Raw genomic sequence first — 24,836 nt, forward strand, 5'->3', positions numbered from 1 at the left:
AATATAAGCATAACCTTCCCTTTCTAAAACAAAACAGCTAACAGAATGAATGCGAATGGGTTCAGTCACTTGGGATTGTTTACAATAGTCAGAATAAATTCAGCTTTGGAGGCAAACTCAACATAAGCCATCATTCTCCCAGCAAAGTCTCCCACCCATTGAAGGGTAATGCCGACAGCTACTAAGACCACAAGTAGGATGAGCCTTTCACTACCCCCAGGCCTAACCGAGAGCAAAGAATCCCACGGCCTGCATTGAATAAAATGGTAAGTGAAGTTGGCTGTTTTTAATTTATGCACACAAATTAATCAATGTTGAGTTGAAGAAAGGGCAATGAGTAACCGAATATTAATTTCCACTTCCGTTTTAACAGCTGACACGAGAACAAATCAATTACACTTTCCATAAATGTTTTCACCTTTTATTTTCAATTTAACAAGTGTATCCCACAGGTAATATAGGAAGAGACTGTAATGAAAGGAACTCCGCTTTGGCACATTATACTGTTTCAAATAAATAAACAGATTGTTTGTTTGTAATAATACTAAATAAATAACATAATTTACTCTCCAATAAATAGACTGTTTCACTGACACCGATGCATTGCATCAAATTGTTTCAGTCGGTCATGGTTGTCCAACACCAGAGGCAGGAAAGAAGATGAATTTGTACAGTTATGTCTTTCAGAGGTAAATGTTTAAGTGCTTTTGGTTTAAAAATGAGAATATAAAGCCAGAGAACACAGCACTCCTCACACGATGCTCCATTACCAGTACAAGGCTGCCAAACAACATTTATTGTCCCCGCCTCCTTTTTAATGGCCTATGTCAACCATGTATTAGTTTTCCACCTTTTTCTGCTCATAAAAATATCCTGTCAAGTTAAAGCATTCATGTCATTAAAGGATAGACTATTAATTTGTGTCCAGATCCACAAGTCTAGCTAGTGACAACCTCACTTCAAATCTAACCTCAAAAGTCCATCAGAATTCACCAGTGCTGCTTTTCTCTCCCTCTCTGCACTTTGTGAGCAAAAGGCTGGATCAACTCAGGAACTGCACCTCCATGGGTTAGTGTTGTGTGGTTCTCTCATCTTGTGGCTGACCTGACCTAGCTCCCTAACAAAAAGTCTTTAACAGTTAGATGGCATTCTTGCCTTTCCAAATAGCTGTAAGTTAATGGCATCATTTATGAAGGGACAATAATCAACCATGCCAACATATTATCCAGATATAGGCATTTCTAACTACTGCACCATTATTAAAATGGAATTGCAACTGATCAAAGGTAGGACAGAGACTAAAAAGCTTTGGGAGTGGTACCACTGCAATACAGTATCAGAATTCAAGGCATGGTTGTGTGGGAGTTGGACACCGATATTTAATTAGATTTTGCATTAAACTGGTTTGCTAGGAGGCAATGACTTGTCATCTGACAAAAGTTGGAAATGGGATGTTTCAGCTGAAGTGAACGTGTTGTAGGTAGTCCCAAGGAAGGAGATTAATGTCCGGTGAACCTCACCAAAATAATCATGTCAGCAGGTTAGGCCTACAGCTAGACACCCTGACTATTTACACTGAAACATTCATTTAACACAAATTATACAATTCCATCCCTTCCTATATTTATTTGTTCTACTATTTTGAGAGTAACTATTTTGGGAGGGTGGAAGAGATGAAGTTGGGTGGTGGGGGCATGGGGGATGGGTACTTTAGTGACAACACCACAGGAGCCAAGGCCTGTTTAGAGATAACAACATCATATCCTAGGACCGAATGAAGAACCCGGCAGTACTTCCAGTTAATCAGGGTAAATACTGAGGATAAATTAAGAATATTAAATAATCAGTGGAGTATTATGCTAAATTTGTTAATTTTGTATTATGTTTTAATAAAATGTTATGAACTTTAGAACTCCTGCAATGCCTTTTTTGGCAGTTAAGATGGAATCTGACTTTATAAAAGAGCTATTGGCACAGGCTGAGTCCCAGTTAAATAATATCTCTGGTAAACCTGGGAAACATTTAGGAGTTAGTACTTATAGGTCAAACTTCTGGAGTTACATACCAATCCTGTGACTTTTGTCCCAGTGGCGAAGTCCACCCATGGGCCTGCTTTAATATAGGAATTACCAGACAAGAACTGACCAAGTTCCATCTAGTTCACCTTCTGCCATCCTGGTAGTGTATGATACAGTGATAATGGTATATCTAAGAGCATCTAGAGCCAGCCTACTCTGAGTCCATAAATGATCATCCTTCCTTGGGCCATTGGCCCATTTCATTTATGACAGTTTGTATAAGGATATAATGTTTGAACCAGAACTGTTGGTAACACAATTGTAGCAGCAGTGTTTGAATAGTCCCAGGACCACATCAATGGTGGCAACTGTGTCAGTTGTACAGGTACTCATAAGCAACATGTGAGGAATATTGGTACCAACATTGGTAGAAGTGGGGACTAGGCGCTGGTACCATAGTTTGTAGCACATACAGTAAATCAAAGGTAACAGTATTACAACAGTACAACAATAGCACAAATAATCTGCAATGATATTAAAGTGTGAAGGAACCTGTGTTACCAGTCTGATGTAATGTGCAGTTTCAATGAAAAATGCAGACTGTTTGGATGTGAATCTCAGAAATTTTTGCAAAGATCTTGGAAACTTTCCTTCCTCACTGTACTTAACTGGCTCCGTACTTTATCCCTGCCAAATGGGGAAACAGCTAGCTGCCAAATGCCCTATTTACCAGCATGAAATGACTGGATTGGAATCATCCTATGTGATATTAATATTGAATATCAATGGTGGCATCAAATTGGTTTGCCTGTTGTTCCAATGCAACAGCAACCCTCTAATGCCTTCATTAAAACAGAGGACAAAGGAATTCCACAAGAACATGAACTGCAGCAAGTTTATCAGCATCTTCTCAAGGGGAATTAGGGATAGGCAATAAGTAGGGGCTGGAAAACTCACATCCCAGGGACAAAAAAATAATATCCTCATTATTAAAATCACACTGGATGATTTCAAACCATAGTAAACACAGTGATGACTGAGAAATGGAGGTAATGACAGAAATGAGGGGCTGGGAGAGAGAATGGGTAATGGAACCAACATAGGAACTGAGAGGGGGTGAAATAGTGAATGAAAGAAAGGGGAAATGAAGGTTACTGTTGTCTATATACTGTACTGCTTTTGTCTCATATTGTGAGTATACAAATAATCTGACTCATTATCTAGTCAGGTAACATTGCAGAATTCTGAATTTCAACCACATGCCTGTCGAGAATAATAACTTGGTGGAATTTCACACCCTACAATCACTGAATGTTAATTGACTTTGGTTTGGTCATTTTGAAAGGGATTTAGCTGACTAGCAATGCAACAGTGCCACTGCGACCCAGTACAATCCTTTAATAATTTGTTTGATTTAATCCTCAAAACTTGATGGGATTCAGGTCATTATGATTTACAGGTGCCTCCTTATCAGCATCAGTCAGTGTGCTCACTCTGGCACAGACTAACTAAGAGCATTAAAACTCTTCCCAGCAAGTTCAGGGAAGCAGGAGTCTAAAAGTTCAGCATCATCGGCCAGTTAAAGGAGAATTGTGGTTTCATCTTTTTGTTTTATATATAATATATATTATATATATTATATATATATAAATATATAGGGAGAGGGGATGAAGTTATTCAAAGCATATTCCTTCTGCACAGACCATGACCCTGGGATTACCATCCTGCATTGTAGAATCAGTTGAGCCTGGTGAAAAGTACAAGGGAGTCAACTGCAAAACAGAAACCTACATTCCCACTTGACACAAGTCTGGCCACAGAGCTGTACTTTATAGCACATTTGGAAACATAAAGGCCACATGGCATGGCAAACATAAACTTGCTGAAAAATTCTTTGCTGAGCCTGTTACTTCTTGATGCACCGTAACTCTTAGCCTCATTAGGGGTGGAGATTGATGATCCCTACCCATCTCCTCCCGTTGACATCTCGCCAAGAAACCATACTCTGACCGGGGCTCAGAGCCGAGCAAGGTCTGAAGGCTCCTGTTCATTGTGAGGAAGAGACATAAGTATTCGCATTGTGTGATCAGTCCCTCAAACACAGCCACATTCCTTTGCTGACAGCTGTCGAAGTGTGTAATAACGAAAGTTATCATCCAGGAAAGAGACATCATCATCATAAAGTGTGGGCCGACAGCATGGCCGTGCTCTGACCTTCTCTTTTTTAATTCGCTTCGAATTTCTCAAGGTTTTCAGAGTCAGATCATAGTTTTTCTCTTCAGCATCACAAGATCCGGTGCAATATCTGAAGCGCACTACCTCCTCTGAGACATGGGCAAACCCCAGATCACTGACAGTCACATTGATCTCCTTCAAGGTACACCCTTTGGTCGCTCTTGATTTTGCTCTTTTACTTCTTAAAGCTGGTCGTGAATGAGTCCGAGCCTTTCGCTTCGAATCAGATGACCTTCTGTACCTTTGAATCAAGGCTCTAACCAGCTCCTTGGCTTCTTCATCTGTGTGGGTTTTTAATATGCTCTTATCTGAAAGAAAGAAGTTAGGTTATTACAAAATAGTAAGATTAACCTTCATTACTAAACAGCTCATCCTATCAATACTGTGTACCCTACAATAAAGGGATAGAAATTTGTGTTAGATGGTAGCACAAAGCAGGCAGTATCACAATAGATGCCAGTTATACCCCACATGGCTCATGTCATGCTGAGATATAATTTATTAGCATATATAATTGGATTAGCTGTTCCTGTATGTCACTATGGAGTGAAACCAATGATACTGCAAATATTCCATCACAGGTTCAAAAGATCTTTAGTGTTTACAATGCAACTCTGGCTTTCCAACACTTCCTGTCAGGACCACTGGGGTTTTCAATGCATGACAAGCTTTGAGAATAGCCTCAGAGCTGGGCTTTATTTTAGTGCTTGTTACATTCTACTGTATTTTGCTTCTTTCATTAGAGTGGATATTAAACCTCTGAAACCATGTTATCTTACAGAATTGGTGCTTAAGTATTGTTTCCCACATTTTATGCTATATATACTCATCCATTAGGATGAGTTACATACACTCTTCCACCTGAGCTCTCTGGATGACTGGGGCTCTGCTGTACTTCTGTATTCATAACAATGAGAGCATAGGGAATGCGAGAAACCCATTCGACCTTTCAATCATGTTCCTTCCACAGACCATGTGCAATGTACTCTACTATTTACCCAACTCATTTCACTACCTGGAGAAGGGCTCTCTAAACTTATGCACCGCCCTACAGAGGTAACTCAAGCAAAAATCTTAATTTCTATACTTGTGCATTTAGCTCTTGCCACAACCTAAATAGCCTGCTTTCACCTACAACATTTTAAACAACCCTAATTCATTAGGGCAAGGACTATTAGGAACAGGAAATGAGTACACACAAGCTGATTTGAACACTTCACAGAGATAAGCACCTATCCGAGTCTTTGAAAGAAAATCTCTAATTCCGTTAGAAATGCTCTGTATATTGTGTCTCTTAAAGAACCAGAAATATCTGAGAGGAAGAAAGACAGAGAGAAAGCCAACAGTAGTGTGAAATGGCCTTTCAGACCTGCAGCAGCGCACAACTTTCCTCAGTCGATTTAGGACATTCAAGGCCAGCCCCTACAAATGAGCTGAATATGGAAATGTAGCCAGGTTCTGGTATATTAAAGCGATGTTCACATCAAAAGGACAAACTATATTGGAGGGTCAGAAGGGGTGAGAATCAGCCTCAAACTTTTTAGGACCTTCTCTGCTATTCCTGGGATGATGATAATTGTTTTAAATAACATTTCCTCCTCTCCCTGTGTAAAAACAGATGCAAGTAGACATCATGAGGTTGAAAGCCTTCTGATAATTAGAGCTAGCACATATATTGAGTATATATTTAGATGTAATAAGTTTACAGGTTAGCATTTGGTCAATTCTACCCACATACTAAATTTGCTCCTAGGAGTAGATGCATTTACTATAATTAATGCAGAGCACTGGGGGGCAAAGTTTCCTCAATCTCATTCTGTCACTGACTTGTGCTTCTGATGCCATCAGGGTACCTGGGGTCAGCGTAAAATCACATAATTTAAAGAAATTAGATCAACGCCTATGCCTGCATAAGGCATGCACTAGGTGAGGGGAGGATGTGGGAGAGGAATATGTGTGGTGGTGGGTTGGTGCCATGGGCAAGCTTGGCTTCAAAGGTAAGATTGCAACTAATTATCTCGTCATTTAAAAGGTACATTTTCTTTTTAAGTTTCGCAAAGCAATTCTAGGATTTATTAGGTGTGGGAAATGGCTGTGGGCCCTGCATTCATTGCGCCAAGGGTCTGGGTGTTGGTACATTCCCTGAATCCAAATTGCTTAGCTAAAGGGAACTGGAGGAGTGGGAATTCTGGCAAGTGATGCCACTACTGCCACCTCTTCAGCAGATTAACAGAGTAGATGGAACTTTCCACCCAGCACCTGCCCCAGAGACAAACCCCCAAGCGAGAACTTTGGGACAGGGACCCAGTGTTTCTGAATGGCTTCTGAGTTCCTTTCCCTGTTGGTCCTCTTCTACCCCTTTGTCAACTGGACTTTGCCCCAGAGGAAACTTGGCGCCACGATGCTCAGATCTAGTCTATATCATTTAGCAGCAATTAATGAGGATGTGCAAATTTACTGAAGATCATTTTCAACAACACATCGTGTTACTGTTACCCATATAAAAATCGTTATTAACTCGATTGGGATCGGCTGAGATCTCGGACAGAGCTCAGTGGCTCAGCTGTTTCAGCCCACCAAGCAGGATGTGTGCAGCAGGAGGTCTGACAAGGAGGGTCAAGCAGCTCAGAGGCAATAGGAGGAGATTCACCAGGATCATCACTAGGGGGAGGCAGCATTGCCACTGTACATGATGGAGCCACCTCAACTTTACTGAGGCGTATCATTTAAGGAGTCATTCTACACCAACGAGACCATTGATAAATTGCATCCTCAACTGCAACCAAGTCTAGAGGCAAGGGGATCCAACAGTGCTGTACTTCCGTAAGTCAGTGGCGATGAAAACTGGAAGAAATGTGTAACAGTAGCTAAATCAATGTCATCAGTCAGTCAAAGTCAAAATTACAGCCCAATTCATTTGCAGTGTGGTTTACAAGAAAGTGTCTTGCTTAACTTAGGGCTGATTTTAACCCTGCCTATCTGGCAGAAACCAGGTAAGCAGTTAAAATAAGCCGTTGGACTTGGTTACACTGATCCACTGTCTTCTTATTCTTAATTGGTTCTTTTGAGCAGGCAAAAAGGACACCCATTAGAAGCCAGTTGGGTCCTTCTTTAAATATACAGATCATGGTCTGGTGGCATCACTGGGGCCTGTGCTATTTTAACTGGAGGTCTGCATGGGTAGCTTGTGGTTTCTCTGACAGCAAGTGGAGCTGGAACTAGAAGAGGCCCAGAAAGAGAAGTAACTTTTTTTTTGTTTATTTCCTTTGTAAGCTGGTAAGAACATGACCATGTACCTGAGTGCCTGGGGCCACTTCTTCAGTGCCCTGGCACCGACCTCCTTCCAATCAACACACTGCCCTTAAATGCCCCTTCCTGCCAGGTTTAAGACTGATGGTGTCTATGCAGATGAGGCTCAGAAGTTAAAATCTCTCAAGCCTCAAGTTACGGAGTTCCTGGCAGTTTGCCTTAGCCGCTACCCATATGACTCCAACCCCCAATTACAATTGCCCCTGTGCGGTATTCTCCAGATTATACCAGGTCCCCAATAGGTTGCCATGAGATAGTGATTGAACAGTGCTGTTGATCTCATGGCAAACCCCAGTCAGGAAAGCAAACCTTCTTCAACTGTCACTTTGGGTTGCCAACCCTCCAGGACTGACCTGGAGTCTCCAGGAATTGAAGATCAATTTCCAGCAACCCTGGAGAAAAATCATCAAGACATTAAAGAGGATCATTTTTATTGCTCATTTTCTTTGAACATTTGTCTTTACCAGATATAAACATATTGAAAATGGGGGAAAGAAGCTGTTTTGCTTACAGTCAAGCATCATCCAATTGGATAATGAATCTTTTTGCTTTCCAATTGGTGTAGGGGGACAGTAAGTCACAAGGATTGATGTGTCAGCTGACTAGTGGGAAGCACATGGGGGGCAAGTCATGTGATGCCTCCAGGAATACATTTAATCACAGTTGGCAACCCTACTGCCACTTTTGCTTTCAGATCAAGAGAAGTGGCCCATTCTGTGCTTCACTGAAATCGCCAAAAACCCTTCAGTGCATATATATCTGGGCTGGTGCCTGCTTCAGAGTTGTGATCATAATGCTGCAGTGATACTTGCTGGTCAGAGGGGCCGACTGGCTCTTTGAATTTCGGACATATCTGTAAAAGAAGAAAATTGCACATGGTGAGTACATGTTCATAGTTAAACCTGCTGTTCCTGTCCAGATATTACAGGATACATTTCATAATAAACCATAGTTGCTGCTTTTCATTCACTGAACAGAGTTTACAGCGTTAACGTCGGCAATCTTTATTGAAAAATTCTTATCAGATGTGAACAAATGCTGAGCAGAGGCAGCCTAATATTTTCGCTGTCATTTAAAAGCACTCTGCAGTGTCTATAGCTAAAGGTATGAACTAAACATGGTAACATTGTTACCATGCTAACACTGAAACACTAGCCATCCTGCTACACTCCCATCGTAATGCGGCAGAAGCTTTAGAAATTAGGTCTGGACTCAGAAAAAACCCATACTGGGCACATCAAACATTTTCTAGGGTCAACAATGGACATTCCCAGGAGGCGCATCCTATACTGGCATTCGTGCAGATTTTTGGAGCCCATTTCTAACAATGGCAACTTCTCCTTCTTCTGTGCAAAGTTACATTTTTCACCACAGAGAAGGGAAACTTTCCACGTGGCACTTACATTCATAGATGCCAACTCTCAGCTTTTTCGAGGTTTGAGATGAGCTGATGAAAACCCATTGCTGCTCTCAGCTCCCAAACAATGCTGCTGCGCTAGGGGGAATGGTACACTGCATCCCCTGGTGCAGCACCAGTTGAGAACTGGCAGCTTCTAGTCGCAGCCTCCAGAATCATGGTGTACAGGTAAGGCATTTCTTCAGAGATTTGGGTGCAATGGATAGAGGGAAGTGAGGGGGGGGGGGGGGGTGGAAATCAGCACAGGTCAATCTGTATCATTCTTATCAACATAATGTCTATGAGGGAAAGGGGGAGCTGATAGAGGAGGGCATGAGAAGATTGATTTGGTGAGAAAGAAGAGGACCAATAAATAAGATGAAAATAGGGAGATATGTTTAATATACAGCTGAATAACTATTTTCTGTAATCAACCAAAGTCAAAATTATCCCCTTGCCTTTAAAGCATGGGGAGTTGAATAGGGTGCAATGTTTGTGAGCTGGATCTTGAGCTGGGGGAATAAGGATATGGATGTTGGAGAGAGACTGCTGAAAAATTTTTAAAGTGCACTTGATACACCAGTGCCATAATTTATTGACTTTGTAAGGTTTTTTCCTCCTTAATTTAAAGTTCAGCTATTTTATCTTCCCACACTCGAGGACTGCTGCATAAATACAAATATTGACAAATTCACTTCAGTCCTATTGGAACTATTTATTTTTGTGTGTTATATGAGGGGCCATTGTGGGCTGAATTTTAGCAGCTGTCTGGAGTTGGGTTGGGAGGTGGCAGGCAACCCAAATTCTTCTCACTACCATAGCATATTACCAGTTCTGGGAACCACTGTGCCAATTATGCCCAATTAAGGAACTTCCCTCCCCACCACCCCACTGATATTTTACTGATGTCGGGAGAGGCCTCTGCCAAAAGGGCAGTCGGCCAGGTAAACTTCAGGCAAGGGGGAATCCTCCTCTTTGGCTGCTCCAGGGCCCACAAAGGGCCCCTCTGCCCTTTGAAGGGCTCTATATCCCCTCCCAGCCCTATCTCACTCCTGGGATGTAGCCTGGGCTTGTGGATAAAAAACCTTACCTCATCTTTGAGGGTCACTTGCCATGGAGGCACCCTCTCCTTCATCTTACAGTCTTAGCAGTGGCCACCTTTCACAAGGTGGCGTTGCCAAGGCTACCAACCCTCCGATTGGGCCAGCAGCTCTGGGGGACGGGCCATGATCCTCAATAGGGCAGTGGTTCTGGTGGCGGCTTTTTAAGTGGCTACTGGTGGTAAAATGTCACCCCAGGGTCCTGCTGGCCACCGGCCTGGGGTTAGCTCCAGCTTTTGGTCTTGGCTTCTTCCCTAGTGGAAAAGTTCAGCCCTGGGCGTCAGTTATAGCAGGAAAACAAACTAAATTGTGGAAAACACTCCATAACCATCCAGAAATCCAATATAATAAAAAGGAATTTAACTTGTTCTGTTGCCTTTAACTTGTTCAGTCATAGGCCTTTATTCAGGGCTGGCTTTCAATTATATGTCTTTTGACCTGTCAACATTTTGGCAGGATCTGCAGTAGTTTTTCCAAGTGTTGTAGATTGTCAGGTTTGACTATGTTTGGGGATTGAGGAAACTTTTGCACAGCTTTCCCTTAAGAGGTGAAATAAACAAGCTAGAATTCATAATGAAAGACAGGTTGCACCTGATGTCTCACCTCTTCGTGTTCCTGGCATTTTACTTTCTTAAACAGAGATCAGAATCAAAACATAAACAGTCAGAAGATTTCAAGCATCTGACTGAATGTTAAGAATATTAAATCTGTATTTTATATTGTGGCATTGGTATGTGATTCTAACAAATGCTTTTGGGAAAGAATGAACCAGTCTATTGGAGGCACTTAGCGCTCAGTATAACACTGTTTACTCTACAATAAAGCATTAATGTACAGCTCACCTCATAAAGGAGAGGGCACGAGTGAGCACCAATCGGGCAAACTGACACACAGAACTCAGATGCAGATTCAAATGCTTTTCGTTACATGATGTGAGCCGGCCATAAATGTCACATTGTGCAATGCACACAGTTTGTTAAATTGTTGAAGGTTGTTAAGATAGTGGTTGATATCTTCAGCTACTTTCTGCCCTAGCACTCTGACAATGCAAGCAGATAGGGCACTGAGCAAGAAGTAACAGCCACAGCGTACAGGGGCTGGAGCACACAACATTGCTTCTATTGCAGCTTAGACGATCGACCATGAAGGCAAGCATTTGGTTTTCCTTGTGCCTGGAATTGGGGAGTGGACTTTGCTGTGTGTGACAGCATAGCTATGTGATAAATCCAAGTATTCTATTTAAAACAAAATTATTTGCAAGGTAGCGCTATACTTTTCTCATCATTTATTGTAAACGGTGAAGAGGGCTATAAGCAACTTTTAGACTAAATATAAAACTTTAAAATAAAAAAGAGAGAGCTTGCATTTATATAACACCTTACCATCTCCATAGGATATCCCAAAGCACCTCACACCCAAAGATGTTCTTCTGATGTGTGGTCAATGTGGTTAATGCTCAGAAATGATAATCTTTAAAAAGTGGGAGAAAAATTTGATGAAACTGTAAAAACATATATGGGATCTAAAAATAGGGGTAAAGAGTACAAAAGCAGAGGTGATGGTAGATCTACAGAAAAAAAAAGTAGAGAGTGAGACGGAGAGCTGGTGGGGACATTCAAAATCATGAGCGGTGTTGCTAAGATCAATAGGGAGAAACTTTCCACTGGTCGATGAATCAGGAATTAGGCAGCAAAATTTAACAATCAGCATCGTAGAAAGCAGGGAGAGATTCGGTAAAATTATCTTGACACTGAGGGTTGTTAACACATAGAATGTCCTATCAGAAACAGTAGTGGATAGTGAATCCATCATAGCTTTTAGTAGGGAAGTGGATAGTAGTGGAAGTGGTAAACATTTGAAAAGTAAGAAATGTAGAGTCTGAAGGAAAGACGAGGGGTAACTCTTTCTGAGCTGGCACTGACATGCTAGGCATAATAGATTCCTTCTGTGCTGTAAAATTCAATGATTCATAACTGGGAATGAAGAATAGTGTTTGTCTGTGTTTAGTGCTGATCCGTACGTTCCAACCATTCCAAATTGGATCAGTGCAAAAATTGAGTTCAAGCTTTCAAAGTTGAGCTCTCCTTGTTTCACCACTCCCATCCTACTTCTCCATTATTCTCATTACCACAGTGCTCATGGTTAATCTTTTTTAAAAATGCCACCTTGGTAGTTGCATACATTTCACATATCCCTCACTACTTAGTCAGGATCAAAAGACGTTGTCTGCTTACTAGAGTCATCGAGTCATAGAGTCATAGAGGTCTACAGCACAGAAAAAGGCCCTTCGGCCCATCAAGTCTGCGCCAGTCAAACAAGTACCTAACTATTCTAATCCCATTTTTCACCACTAGGCCCACAGTCTTATATGCCATGGCATCGCAAATGCACATCCAAATACTTCTTAAATGTTATGAGGGTTTCTGCCTCTACCACCCTTTCAGGCAGTGAGTTCCAGATTCCCAACATCCTCTGAGTGAAAAAATTCTTCCTCACATCCCCTCTAAACCTCCTGCCCTTTACCTTAAATCTATGCCCCCTGGTTATTGATCCCTCCACCAAGGGGAAATGTTCCATCCTGTCTACCCTATCTATGCCCCTCATAATTTTATACACCTCAATAATGTTCCCCCTCAATCTCCTCTGCTCCAGGGAAAATAACCCCAGTTTATCCAATCTCTCCTCATAACTAAAAGTCTCCAGCCCAGGCAACATCTTGATAAATCTCCCCTGCACTGTCTCTATCCTTCCTATACTGCAGGCAATATTCTAGCTGTGGCCTAACCAGCGTTTTGTACAGTTCCAGCATAACCTTCCTGCTCTTATATTCAATGCATCGCTGATAAAGGTAAGTATACCATATGCCTTCTTAACCATCTTATCTACCTGTCCTGCGACTTTAAGGGACCGGTGGACATGCACACCAAGGTCCCTCTGATCCTTGGTACTTCCCAGGGTCCTATCATTCATCGTGTATTCCCTGCCTTGTTTGTCCTGCCCAAGTGCATCACGTCACACTTATCCAGATTAAATTCCATTTGCCACTGATCAGCCCATCTGACCAGCCCATTTATATCCTCCTGTAATCTAAGGCTATCCTCCTCACTATTTACTACCCCACCAATTTTTGTGTCATCCACGAACTTACTGATCAACCCTCCTACATTCAAGTCTAAAGTCTAAATCATTTATATACATCACAAATAGCAAGGGACCCAACACCAATCCCTGCGGAACCCCACTGGACACAGGCATCCAGTCACAAAAACACCCCTCAACCATCGCCCTCTGCTTCCTGCCTCTCAACCAATTCTGGATTCAATTTGCCAAATTGCCTTGGATCCCATGGGATCTTACCTTTGTTATCAGTCTCCCATGTCGGACCTTATCAAAAGCCTTGCTGAAGTCCAAGTAGACTATGTCAAATGCATTGCCCTCATCTACACACCTGGTCACCTGTTTGAAAAATTCAATCAAATTGGTCAGGCATGACCTCCCTTTAACAAAACCATGCTGACTGTTCTTGATTAATCCCTGCCTCTCCAATTGTAGATTAATTTTGTCCCTCAGAATTGCTTCCAATAATTTCCCCACCACTGAGGTTAGACTGACTGGCCTGTAGTTCTTTGGTTTATCCCTTCCTCCCTTCTTGAATAACGGTACCACATTAGCTGTACTCCAGTCCTCTGGCACCTCTCCTGTGGCCAAAGAGGTATTGAAAATTATTGCCAGTGCCCCTGCTATCTCCTTCCTTGCCTCACTCAACAGACTGGGATACATTTCATCCAGGCCTGGAGATTTACCTACTTTTAAGCCTGCCAGGCCACTTAGAACCTCCTCCCTTGCTACGCTAATTTTTATAATTATATCACAGTCCTTCTGCCTGATTTCCATACCCACATCGTCCCTCTCACTTGCAAACACTGACACAAAGTATTCATTTAGAATCCTACCTACGTCTTCCGGCTCCACACACAAATTACCACTATGGTCCTTAATGGGCCCTACTCTTTCTCTAGTTATCCTCTTACTTTTAATGTACTTGTAAAATAACTTTGGATTTTCCTTTATTTTACCTGCCAATGTTTTTTCATGCCCTCTTTTTGCTCTCCTAATTTCCTTTTTAAGATCCCCCCTACACATTCTATACTCCTCTAGGACTTTCGCTGTTCTGAGCCCTCGGTATTTGCCATAAGCCTCTCTTTTTCTCTTTATCCAATCCAGAGTTCCCTGGATTTGTTGGTCCCACCCTTTATCTTTACTGGAATATGTTGGCCCTGTACTCTCCCTATTTCCTTCTTGAATGAGTCCCACTGCTCTGACGCAGATTTACCTAAAAGTAGCTGCTCCCAGTCCACTCTGATCTTAGTAAAATTGGCCTTCCCCCAATTTAGAACTCTGATTTCTGGCCCATCTTGTCCTTTTCCATAACAAGGTTGAAACTAATGGAGTTATGATCACTATCTGCAAAATGCTTCCCCACTGACACCTCTACCACTTGCCCAGCTTCATTCCCTAAAATAAAGTCCAGGACCGCCACTCTTTTGTAGGACCTTCAACGTACCAGCTTAAAAAGCTCTCCTGGAGGCATTGTAAGAGTTTTGCTCCCTCTAAACCTATCACACTGTCACTAACTCAGTTAATGTTGGGTAAATTGAAATCCCCCTCTATTATTATCCTATTATTTTTACACTTCTCTGAAATTTACCTACAAATCTGCTCTTCTATTTCTCTGTTTGGGGGCCTATAGTACACTCCCAGCAATTGCTCCTGTGATTGCTCCTTTTTTGTTTTTAAGTTCTACCCATATGGCTTCATTTGAGTTGTCTTCTGAGATGTCATCCCTCTTTATTGCTGCAATTGATTCCTTGATCATTATTGCGATACCCCCTCCTCTTTTACCTCTTTCCCTGTCTCGCCTGAAGACCCTATATCCTGGAATATTGATCTGCCAATCCAGCCCCTCTCTCAACCATGTCCCTGTGACAGCAATGAAATCATATTTCCATGTGTTAATTTGTACCCTCAACTCATCTGCCTTATTTGTCAGACTTCTTGCATTAAAATAAATACCATCCAGCCTTGCCAAACTTCATTGTGCCTTAACTGGCCTATAATTTCTATGCCTTCTAGACTCACTTGCTCTCTCTTCTAATTTTGGCTGTGCATCTCCCCTTGCTGAACCTCCTCTCAAGATCCCATCCCCCTGCCAAGTTAGTTTAAACCCTCCCCAACAGCACTAGCAAACCTCCCCGCAAGGATGTTGGTCCCATTCAGGTTCAGGTGCAACCTGTCCATCTTGTACAGGTCCCACTGCCCTGAGAAATGGTCCCAATGTCCCAGAAGTCTCCCTCCTGCACCATCTCTCCAGCCACGCATTCATCTGGACTAACCTCCTATTTCTATACTCACTAGCGCGTGGCACCGGAAGTAATCCAGAGATTACTACCTTTGAGATCCTGTTTTTTAATTTGCTTCCTAGCTCCCTAAATTCAGCTTGCAGGACCTCATCTCTCTTTCTACCTACGTCGTTGGTACCAATATGTACCACAATCTCTGCCTGTTTGCCCTCCCCCTTTAGAATGCCCTGCAGCCGTTCAGTGACATCCTTGATCCTGGAACCAGGGAGGCAATGTACCATCCTGGAGTCACGTCTATGGCCCCAGAAATGCCTGTCTGTTCCCATTACTATCGAGTCTCCTACCACTATTGCTCTTCCCCTCTTTGTCCTCTCCCCCCGTGCAGCTGAGCCACTCACAGTGCCATGAATGTGGCTGCACTCCCCAGAGGAACCAACACTCTCACCGTTTTCCAACACAGAAAAATGGTTCTTGAGCGAGAGTCACCCTGGGGATTTCCTGACTACCTGCCTGACACCTTTGTTCTGACTGATGGTCACCCATTTCCTCTCTGCACTTCCTTAAGCTGTGAGGTGACCACATCTAAAAACGTGCTATCCACAAAACTCTCAGCCTCGCGGATGCACCTCAGTGCCTCCAGCGGCTGCTGAGGCCCCGAAACTTGGATCTCAAGTAGCTGCAGCTGGTGGCACCACCTGCACACGTGGTTGGTCAGGGCACAAGGAGCATCTAGGACTTCCCACATGTTGCTGGTGGTACATAACATGGGTTGAGCTGCCCTGCCATGCCTCTAGTTGGGCAAACTCTACTAGGCAAACAAAATTGCATTTCCAGGAATTGCAAATCTCGAACTTCTTCCCCCTGTCCCCTGTTGTTATTTCTCTCTCACTGTGTCAGGCAGTTCACTTTGCAATGCAAAGCTGTGTAGCCTGCAGGGTGGTTCCAAGATATCTCCTGTGCAGCATCAGCAATTTGCTTTCTCTCAGCTTCTTTTATTCCTCTTCCCAATCACAGTGGGACCCCTCAAGTAACTGCCATAGTTGCCAATTGGTAAAAGGCCTGAGTGAATTCAAGCCCCACTCCAGGACCTGAGCATATAAATTAAGTTGTATTTCAGTATGGGAGTGCTGCACTGTCAGGGGTGCTTAGTGATGAAATATAAAACCAAGAACCCCATCTGCCCTCTCAAGTGGACATAAAAGATCCCATCGCAAAACTCAGAAAAGAGCTTGGGAGTGCTCTTTGTGCCCTGGCCAATTTTTGTCCATTTAAAATATACTACTTTACTATTTTATCACATTGTTGTTTGTGAGATCTTACTATGTGCAAACTGACTGCTACATTTCCTACACTACAACAGTGACTACACTTCAAAGGTGCTTCATTGGCTTTCAAAAACTTTGGGACATCCTGATGTCAATAAAGGCACTATATAAATGCAAATTCTTTCTCTTTACCTTTCCGTATTGGATCCTGAAATGAGATCTGAGCTTTCTTTGGCTTGGGTACTGCCAATGAGCCCTTCCGGCACAACTCACCACAGTCATAAAAATGATCTTGTCCTTGGGGTTCGGAGCAGAATCTTTGGCCCAAAGTTGGGGCGGGCAGAGGTTCTGCTCCACTGAACTCACATTGACAAAGGGGGCTCCCAGAAATTCATGACCCAGGGCAATAAAGACATATGCTAGGAAATTACTGTTATTCCATTCCTACCATCAGTAAACCTTCTAAGCGAATGTTTGAAATTAGGATTGAATCCATCTGTAAATTTCAATTATGAAAGTTTTAAGAATTGATCAAACAATTGCTGGAAGATTGATGTTTGCCTGAAGTAAGCAGAATTTTTAAGTTGGTAAATACAGGGAGTTTAGCAGTTAAGGTAATAACATTTTAACAAGGTGAGAAGAGCTGATTAAAGTGCTGACTGTCCAAAATAACCAGAGCTTTTAAATCAGTATTTCACATTTGTAACTGGCATCTATGGAAATGGCAGATGATTACCAAGACTTATTTGGTGTAAACAATTAATGCCAGTGACCATGAAACCAGACCAGAAAATTCCCCCAAAAAAGCAAGTTGCAGCTGTTGCTTTCTCCAACTGACTTCCAGAGTGAAAAGTCTTTAATAAGCATGTAATGCATTGTTGTCCCCTCTGTGTTTTTGGTAACCCTTTATCCATGGGACAATTCACATTTAGGTGAGAATAATGCATTTCAAAGTAAATTTATTGGCTGTGTTTGTTGTCAATTGCGCAGTTCTAGTGTTTTACTCTGTTACGAGTGACAGTCAGCAGCTGCCAGGAGCAAAGATGGCACTGCTCATATTATCACAGTTGTTTTTTTAGGCAGCATCCTTTCATTCCTAGTTGTAGCGGATTGGCCAGAGTGCCTTCCAATCACGGAGAGGGAGTCAGTTTTCTGGGTCGGGGCCCCAGTCGGACTCAGGCCTTGGGCTGTAGTTTGGTCCAAGCAGGAGTCAGGCATCAGGCAGGGGGCACTTACAGATGAGCTGGGGTGGGGGGGGGGGGGGGGGGAGGAGGTATTGGGGAGGGGGGGGAATGAGAGTAAAGAGGAGGGGGATGGGGATGGGGGTGTGGCGGGGAGGAGGATGGTATATTTGTGTGGTGATGTGATTGATGCATGCGCAGAGGGTACCGGCAGATTGGGCGCAGTGGGGGGACGGTCATTGGATTCTTGCACTTGCACAAACCAGCGGCCATCTCACACACCCATCTTGCAATGGCAAGGGACACAGTGAAATTTCTAAGCATTTCTTGCCAAATTGTTGAGTTTCAAAATGCTTGTGTTCACATCCTCATGTGCAATCACAGGTCAAGCTAAATAAATAGCTTTAATACACTCACATTGTCCAAGCTCATCATCATTTTCAAGACCTGAGTCATTTCTCCAACAAAAAGGAATTCAATTCGATAAACCCTCTTCATAACTTCCCACAACATGCTTGCTGCTCTTCGCTGAACCTTCACCAAAGAATCAATATCCTTCTGAAGATAAAGGGTATTAAATTCTTCACTTTAGCAACACCAGTTCTGCTTTTCTGAGGCTTGAGGTGCCACCGGCTGCTTCCTGCTTGGCATTCTCTGATAAAAAGGGTACACAACAGGGGCATTCCCAGCATACACAGGAAGGCTGTGAATCCGTGCTACCCTGACACCTCGTTGCCCAACCAGCTGCTGCGATGCCAGAGCACCAAATTTGGGCCACAGAGGTCCAGACAATGAATTTATCAATCACCCAACAAACAACAAACATAAAGCAACAAGATGGGGCCTAGTCTTCCTTAAAGGACCAGGCACCCAAATTGAAATGAAGTAATTCCTTTTAAGAGCTTCTGCTATGGAAAACTGTCTGGAATAGGTCTGGAGAGTTTTCAAGAGCTGTTGTGGTGAGTTGTTGATTCCATCTGAGGGAGTTGCTGCATCCTCACAGGGATGGTAAAGGAGTAGGTGACTGCACAAAGGCTGCTGGGAGCAGTAAGCACTGTGCCTCTGGATCATGACAGGGAGATGGAACGGATGCTGCAGAGTTGGCAATCTCTCCGTGATGCCCTCTAAACTGAAAGCAAACTCCTCCATACCCCTTGACAATGACAGAAGGCTGTCTGACAGGCCAGCCAATGTACCTGGAATCTTGGTGTGCACTTCCATCACCGCTGTCCCGTATGCCACTCTCTCAAGGTCCTCATCTGAGGCGTCTGTTTCAGAACCCATCTTTGATCTCGCCCCCTGGTGAGTTGGTAAATGAACCATATTTTCTGGCTTGGCTGCAGCCCACTTGTGCCCACCTGATGCACCACATGCTGATTCCAACCCTACACTTGTCTCTAAGATACGTGCATCGTCAGTATCTGAGCTGGTGACTACAAATGTCAGATCAAGACAAAGGGCCTCTTCATTAATGCTGTTGCTCTCTCTTCCTCCTTGGACTGCTGTGGTTTGGCAGGTGGCAGTTCTCTGGTGACCAGAATCAGGAAATCAGAAGAGGAAAGTTCATTTCAAGGAAGTTCAGTGGCAGAGATGGTGGGAAGCAAGAGATCCATGGTCATGTGATCCATGGTTTGCTCATCATGCCAGATAGTAGTATAAAGATGAGCTGAGAGCCGAAAGGGGAAACTTGGCAGGAAGGTACCATCATTCTCAATGTTCCCGGTGGCAGCAGGTGACACGGGCTCTAGCACTGTCAGCCCATGTTATAGAGAACAATCTCCTCTAAAAGGCTCAGAAGATGTAAGAATCCCTGGTTGACCATCCAACCCCCTTCCCACCATCCTCCAGTCCTGCTCTGCTCCTTTCTAATGTGTGCCACCTTGTCTTGCAAGAATGAGGGGAGAATGTCAGTAATTGTGTAGCACTGTGTTTGGATGATGTGCCTGTTGAATAGCTGGACAGTGGATATTGGTAGGTATATGAGGATGAAGTGGAGTTCTAAGTGCCAGGGAGTGGTGCCAGGTAAATGATGGGCGGTGCATTGAGAAGCATGAGAGGTCAGTGTGGTGGGTTGGTGAAGTGAAGATGCACTAACTGACCTTGACCACCCATGGTAGGTCATTACATTTTTTTGCACTGCAGCAAAGTCATTGGGTTCAAATTCTGTGAATTGACCTCCCTGGCCGTCGGCTCCCACTGTCTTCTCAGGATGATGCTTGAGGGTCTCCTGTGCCCCATGAAACCACAGCATCGCTCCTCCTGCCCAGCTCCACCCCTGATGCCTCCAGTGTTACATCTATAATGCTGGAACCCTTTCTCCCCAACTTGGTGCTCAATATTCCATGCTTTACAATCCGCTAATATTGTTCAGTGCAGCTTCTCTTTATGACAGGCGGCCTGCCTTCAAGGAGAACAAATTGGCTGCACTATGTGATATTTGCACAATGCTGAGCACAGAGGCAGCCAGCAACACAAAGAAGAAAGAAGCAGTGCATGAGCTGCTCACCCATATGCTATAATCATGCAGATGTAGTGGGTGCATCAAATTTAGGTCCTGCCACCTCATTTGGAACCAGGCTGGCAGATTGTGAATCAGGACCCTGCATTCAAAAACCAGGGCATACAAATTTCTAGACCAGAGGACCCAAACATGTGCATAATAATCTCACTGTGGTCATACCACCGAGTTATAGATACGTAAAAAGACCTGTTTCAGATTCATACTCAAGAACCTCCAAGTCTCTCCCAACAATTGTTAACACTGACTGTATCATGAGCGGATAGTCAATAATCATCTCCACTTTTGCTATTCAAATGTACAATTATCACTAATAAAAGCCATCAGATATTCATTTGTTTCACCATCCACTTCATTTCTTCAGATCCCTTCAATACCATCAGCCACCCTTACAGAGTTTTCCTTTTTCTTCGTCTTTCTTGGATTATTTTGTTACATTTTTATTCACATGAACATGTCCTGTACCTTTTTAGTGGTGCCACTTACAATCACTGCCTGCTTTCTATTGCTAAGAAGTTTTCAATCCAGCCACATATGATGTTAAGTTCTCCCTATCAGTAGTTCCTTTTGTAGCATGTGACCCAGAATGGGACATGCTGTGAATCTGCTTGACTTACATTGTATAGAAATTTATAAGCACTGTATTGAGAGGTGCATAGCTATACATACACGCATGTGCCCATATAAGACATTTGTAGGTAGTATATAAAATACAGGTACTCATGTACTAGGTAGCCCTTAATAGATCCACCAGCACATGCAATAGGCATGTGTAATTGATACCCAGGTACAGTAGCAAACAACTAACAGATTCAACTAATAATACTGCATAGGTACTAATGTGAAAAGTACATTGACACACTGATACATGTAATAGATATTCATATAAAATATACCATACAAAAAGTACATTAGTATTAAAATTTATAGATGATAGCAATCATCTTAATGGCTTTTAAACAAGTGGTATGGGGCCAGGAGCATTTTCCCACAACACTTCATTGTCGTGCTACAGGTATTACAATTATTACTTCCCCGAAGAAATTCTCCGTCCTTTATTTAACATAAAATAGAAAATGTTCTCAGTAGTAATTGTACAACAATCTTATTAGCAATGGCATTGGTGGTGATTGTAAAATGGGAATTAGTGAAGAGACAGAAACAGTCAGAGGTGTTCAAAAACACACTTCAGCACTTTTCTTAGAAAATGAAGGGAAACGGGATGCAAAGTTAGACTTTCTGAACTGTTACCTCGATTTTTAATGAGGGTAATGGAGTTGAATTTCCAAAAAAGGTTTTTCTGATCATCTGCCATAATTTGGGCAGAACAGCTGTGGAAACCTTGGAAAGAACACTGTCACTGATGATTTTTCCAGGGTTTTCCCACCTTCCCATTGACCAAATCTGCTGGGAACTTGGGTGGGAATCTGATCATTTATCTTGCACAAAGACACAAGGAAGTCTATAAACTAGAGAGCCCATGATGCATGCATATCTCATAATATGAATATTAATACACAATCAACACTGATCCTGCATGGGTGGGAACTTTTGCTGCTGTTGTGGTATAAAATTTAGTTCTTCATAAAACCAGTCCTAAGTTGATTAGGCACTGCATTTAGCTTCAATACCCATTTCAGTGAAGAATAGATAGCATGTCACAGATGAAGGCAGAGACTTCATCAGGGTCAATCTAAGAGTAAGTGTGTAATAGAAATGCATTTTTACTGTGCAACAGATCTCATTGTTGATACTATGAGCTGACCTATATGTACCTTTCCACATGTGTCAGGGAAAGGTACTGGTCCCTTACATTTCACTTTGTAAGACTGGGGGCTGGGTGGCAGTCTTGGGTCCTGGGGCTGATGCTCTTCTGATGAGGATGGAGTAATTGTTCTCCCTCTAATGGACATGTTTCTGTAAATAAGAGCTGAAAATATGGTACTGAAGAGCATTGAGGCGACCACCACTACCTTCCATACCTTCATCTTAGAGCATGTCACAGCAGCAAGGCCCTGCAAAACACAACAAGAAGCAGTGTTAGCTTTGGGCAGTACATCTATAACGGTATCATTTTTGTATCTTTTTGGGCTAGTCATGGAGTGGAATGGTGTATGGAACGTTTTCCTACTTGGCCTGCAACAGCATTCAGGTTTGGTGAAGTATTAAGCAGATGAAGCAAATAAATCAACTCCCAGCATGGACATGATGGGAAGAATGGCCTCCTTCTCTGCTGCAAAATTCTATGATTCTATAACCTCCACCAAGAACATGATCTAAACCCCTACCCCTCAAGAGTATCAATCCCCAACTTTTTTCTATTTCTCACTCTCGAGTTGATATGAGAAACAAAACGAACACGTATTGATGTTAAACAGGGTATTTTAGTGAATGTTGCTCTTGTGTTCTTTTGGAAAAATGAACCTAGTTACATTTGATTCTAAGATCAACAAATGAAAACAATGCAAATATTTGTTCCACTCAGGCACAGTGACATACACTGGAATTAGACAGGCCAGTTCTTCATGTGCCACCAAATGCTAACCCTAGACATCTGGAGGTACTTCTCTTCCACCAGATATGCCAATCGTCAGCAATTTAAGGGGCTGTCTAGCAAGTTAGTGTTTATTGCCAGTGATGATCAGGAACTGCTCCCCTCAGCATTACTTATCGATTCACCTTGCAAATGAAAAGGTTTTGGCTGCTGCAATACAATAATTGGAAATTTTCACCAGAACAGGAGCTCCCAACAATATTTGTCAGAATCCCTTTGAGTTGCAACAGATAGGAGCAGCGCCGAGGAGAAAGGAAAGCAAAGGAAGAAAACAGCCAGCAATGATGGTGAAGGCTGAAATGGTATGATGATAATAAATCATTCTGAGGTAGACTTGTGCTAAAGTGGCATTATCCTTTTAAGGGACATCAGATAAAATTGCATTGTAATATATTGGTGTCAAATCGGAGCACTGTTGTACTAGCATAGTATTGCATCATACTGGAACAGTGCTGATGCAGGATGGTGCTAAATTGACAGCGAAGTCCAGATCCTTACTCCCATCTTAATTCCAACAACTACTTATAATTTTATGTTTATTCATAATCTTGCATTTATCTATAATCCTCTATCCATTTATAATCCTCTGTTCATTCATAGCCATGCACCTGTCCATAACCTATTTCATTTATCGGATCATTTTCCATCTGAACAAATCCATAACTGTCTGGCTACAACTCTATCCATTATTGCTCTTTTCTCAGTAATACCGCCACTATACATAGACTTGTGCTAGCCATAACCCTCTATATCACCCATAACCTGATGTGCTCATAAACCTGTGTCTGACCTTTCATCGAACTATAACCTTACACCTGTCCGTAACCTCTTACCTGCCTGTCACCCTTTCCCTGCATTGCTCCTGAAGTTATCTATCGACCTCAGTCCTTTCACTATTGTGCCTATTCATAACCCGGCACCATTTATATCATTGGCACCTGTTCATACCCTTCTGTCCAACACTAATGATACACACACATCCCTAAGTGCAGATATTTGGTTTGGTCCATTTTGAAGTTGAGCTAATTATGTTTGAGAAAACTGGATCATTGATTTCCTTTCCTTAGCAACTTGCTTGGTTTTGGCTGTGTGCATGGTTTTCAGCTATAGATATTTGTCCAAACACTTGATCCATCTTTTTGGCACTACAGTTTTAGTGATTTTACTGCTGCTTCACAAATCAGATTTGAGTGGTAAACACTTAGCACTGATGAACTAATAATACCAATTTAGCTAATTATTGGATGCGGTTTCTAGTAATTCTATTGGTCTGCCGCTTTCTGAAATATTAACTATTGGTGCTAACAGTATGATAAATAAAATTTAAACAAGGTTCCTTTGCAATCAAGCCTCCTTGCAGCCTGTACATTTAGTTATAAGGTGAATGCTTGAGGCAGTGATTTAGCATACTGTCCTTTCATACTATCAGTCTAGACTGGATTCAAATCCAATGGGATGAAATTTCACTCTTCTCACTGTCCCTAGTTACACAATAATTGACACTGAAGTGACAATCTCAGTCAAAGAGACTATGAGCATGGCAATTAAGGGAAATGGCAATGTCACACTGGGTTAATGCACATTAATGTAACAGAGTAGCTAGAGCGAGTTTCACTCTCTAACAGGCACTGCTTTACATGGCCTGAGAGTGCTTCATACTGACATTGTGTACCTGAAATGGAAAGTGTTTTATTCATTGGCATCCTTCACATTAATGCATACAGAAGCAGAATGCTAAGTTCCTGGGTTGCAGCACCATTCATCATGAAGGTACTTTTTTCCTCTAATTTTCTCTTCATCACCCTGGAAATGCAGACTTGCACTGGGATACATCTCTTACACACTCCAACAGCCCTCTGGTACCTCACTCATGTGGCCTCTCCTCATGCCTAAGCTTTAC

At 42.5% G+C, this 24,836-nt stretch overlaps 1 protein-coding gene across 1 annotated transcript in view; it reads right to left on the reverse strand.

Moving 5' to 3' along the window:
- Positions 1-407: 407 nt before the first annotated feature.
- nrtn (neurturin) overlaps positions 408-24,836 on the reverse strand; it is a 115,152-nt gene continuing 90,723 nt past the window's right edge. Inside the window, exons 2-3 of the mRNA XM_041205258.1 lie at positions 22,148-22,397; positions 408-4,561 (exon numbers count right to left, since the gene is read on the reverse strand). Coding sequence (XP_041061192.1) covers positions 4,113-4,561; positions 22,148-22,370 — 672 coding nt within the window. The 5' untranslated portion in view covers positions 22,371-22,397 and the 3' untranslated portion in view covers positions 408-4,112. The remainder of the gene's footprint in view (positions 4,562-22,147; positions 22,398-24,836) is intronic.

Source organism: Carcharodon carcharias, chromosome 14, assembly GCF_017639515.1.
Source record: "Carcharodon carcharias isolate sCarCar2 chromosome 14, sCarCar2.pri, whole genome shotgun sequence".
Taxonomy (NCBI): Eukaryota; Metazoa; Chordata; class Chondrichthyes; order Lamniformes; family Lamnidae; genus Carcharodon; species Carcharodon carcharias.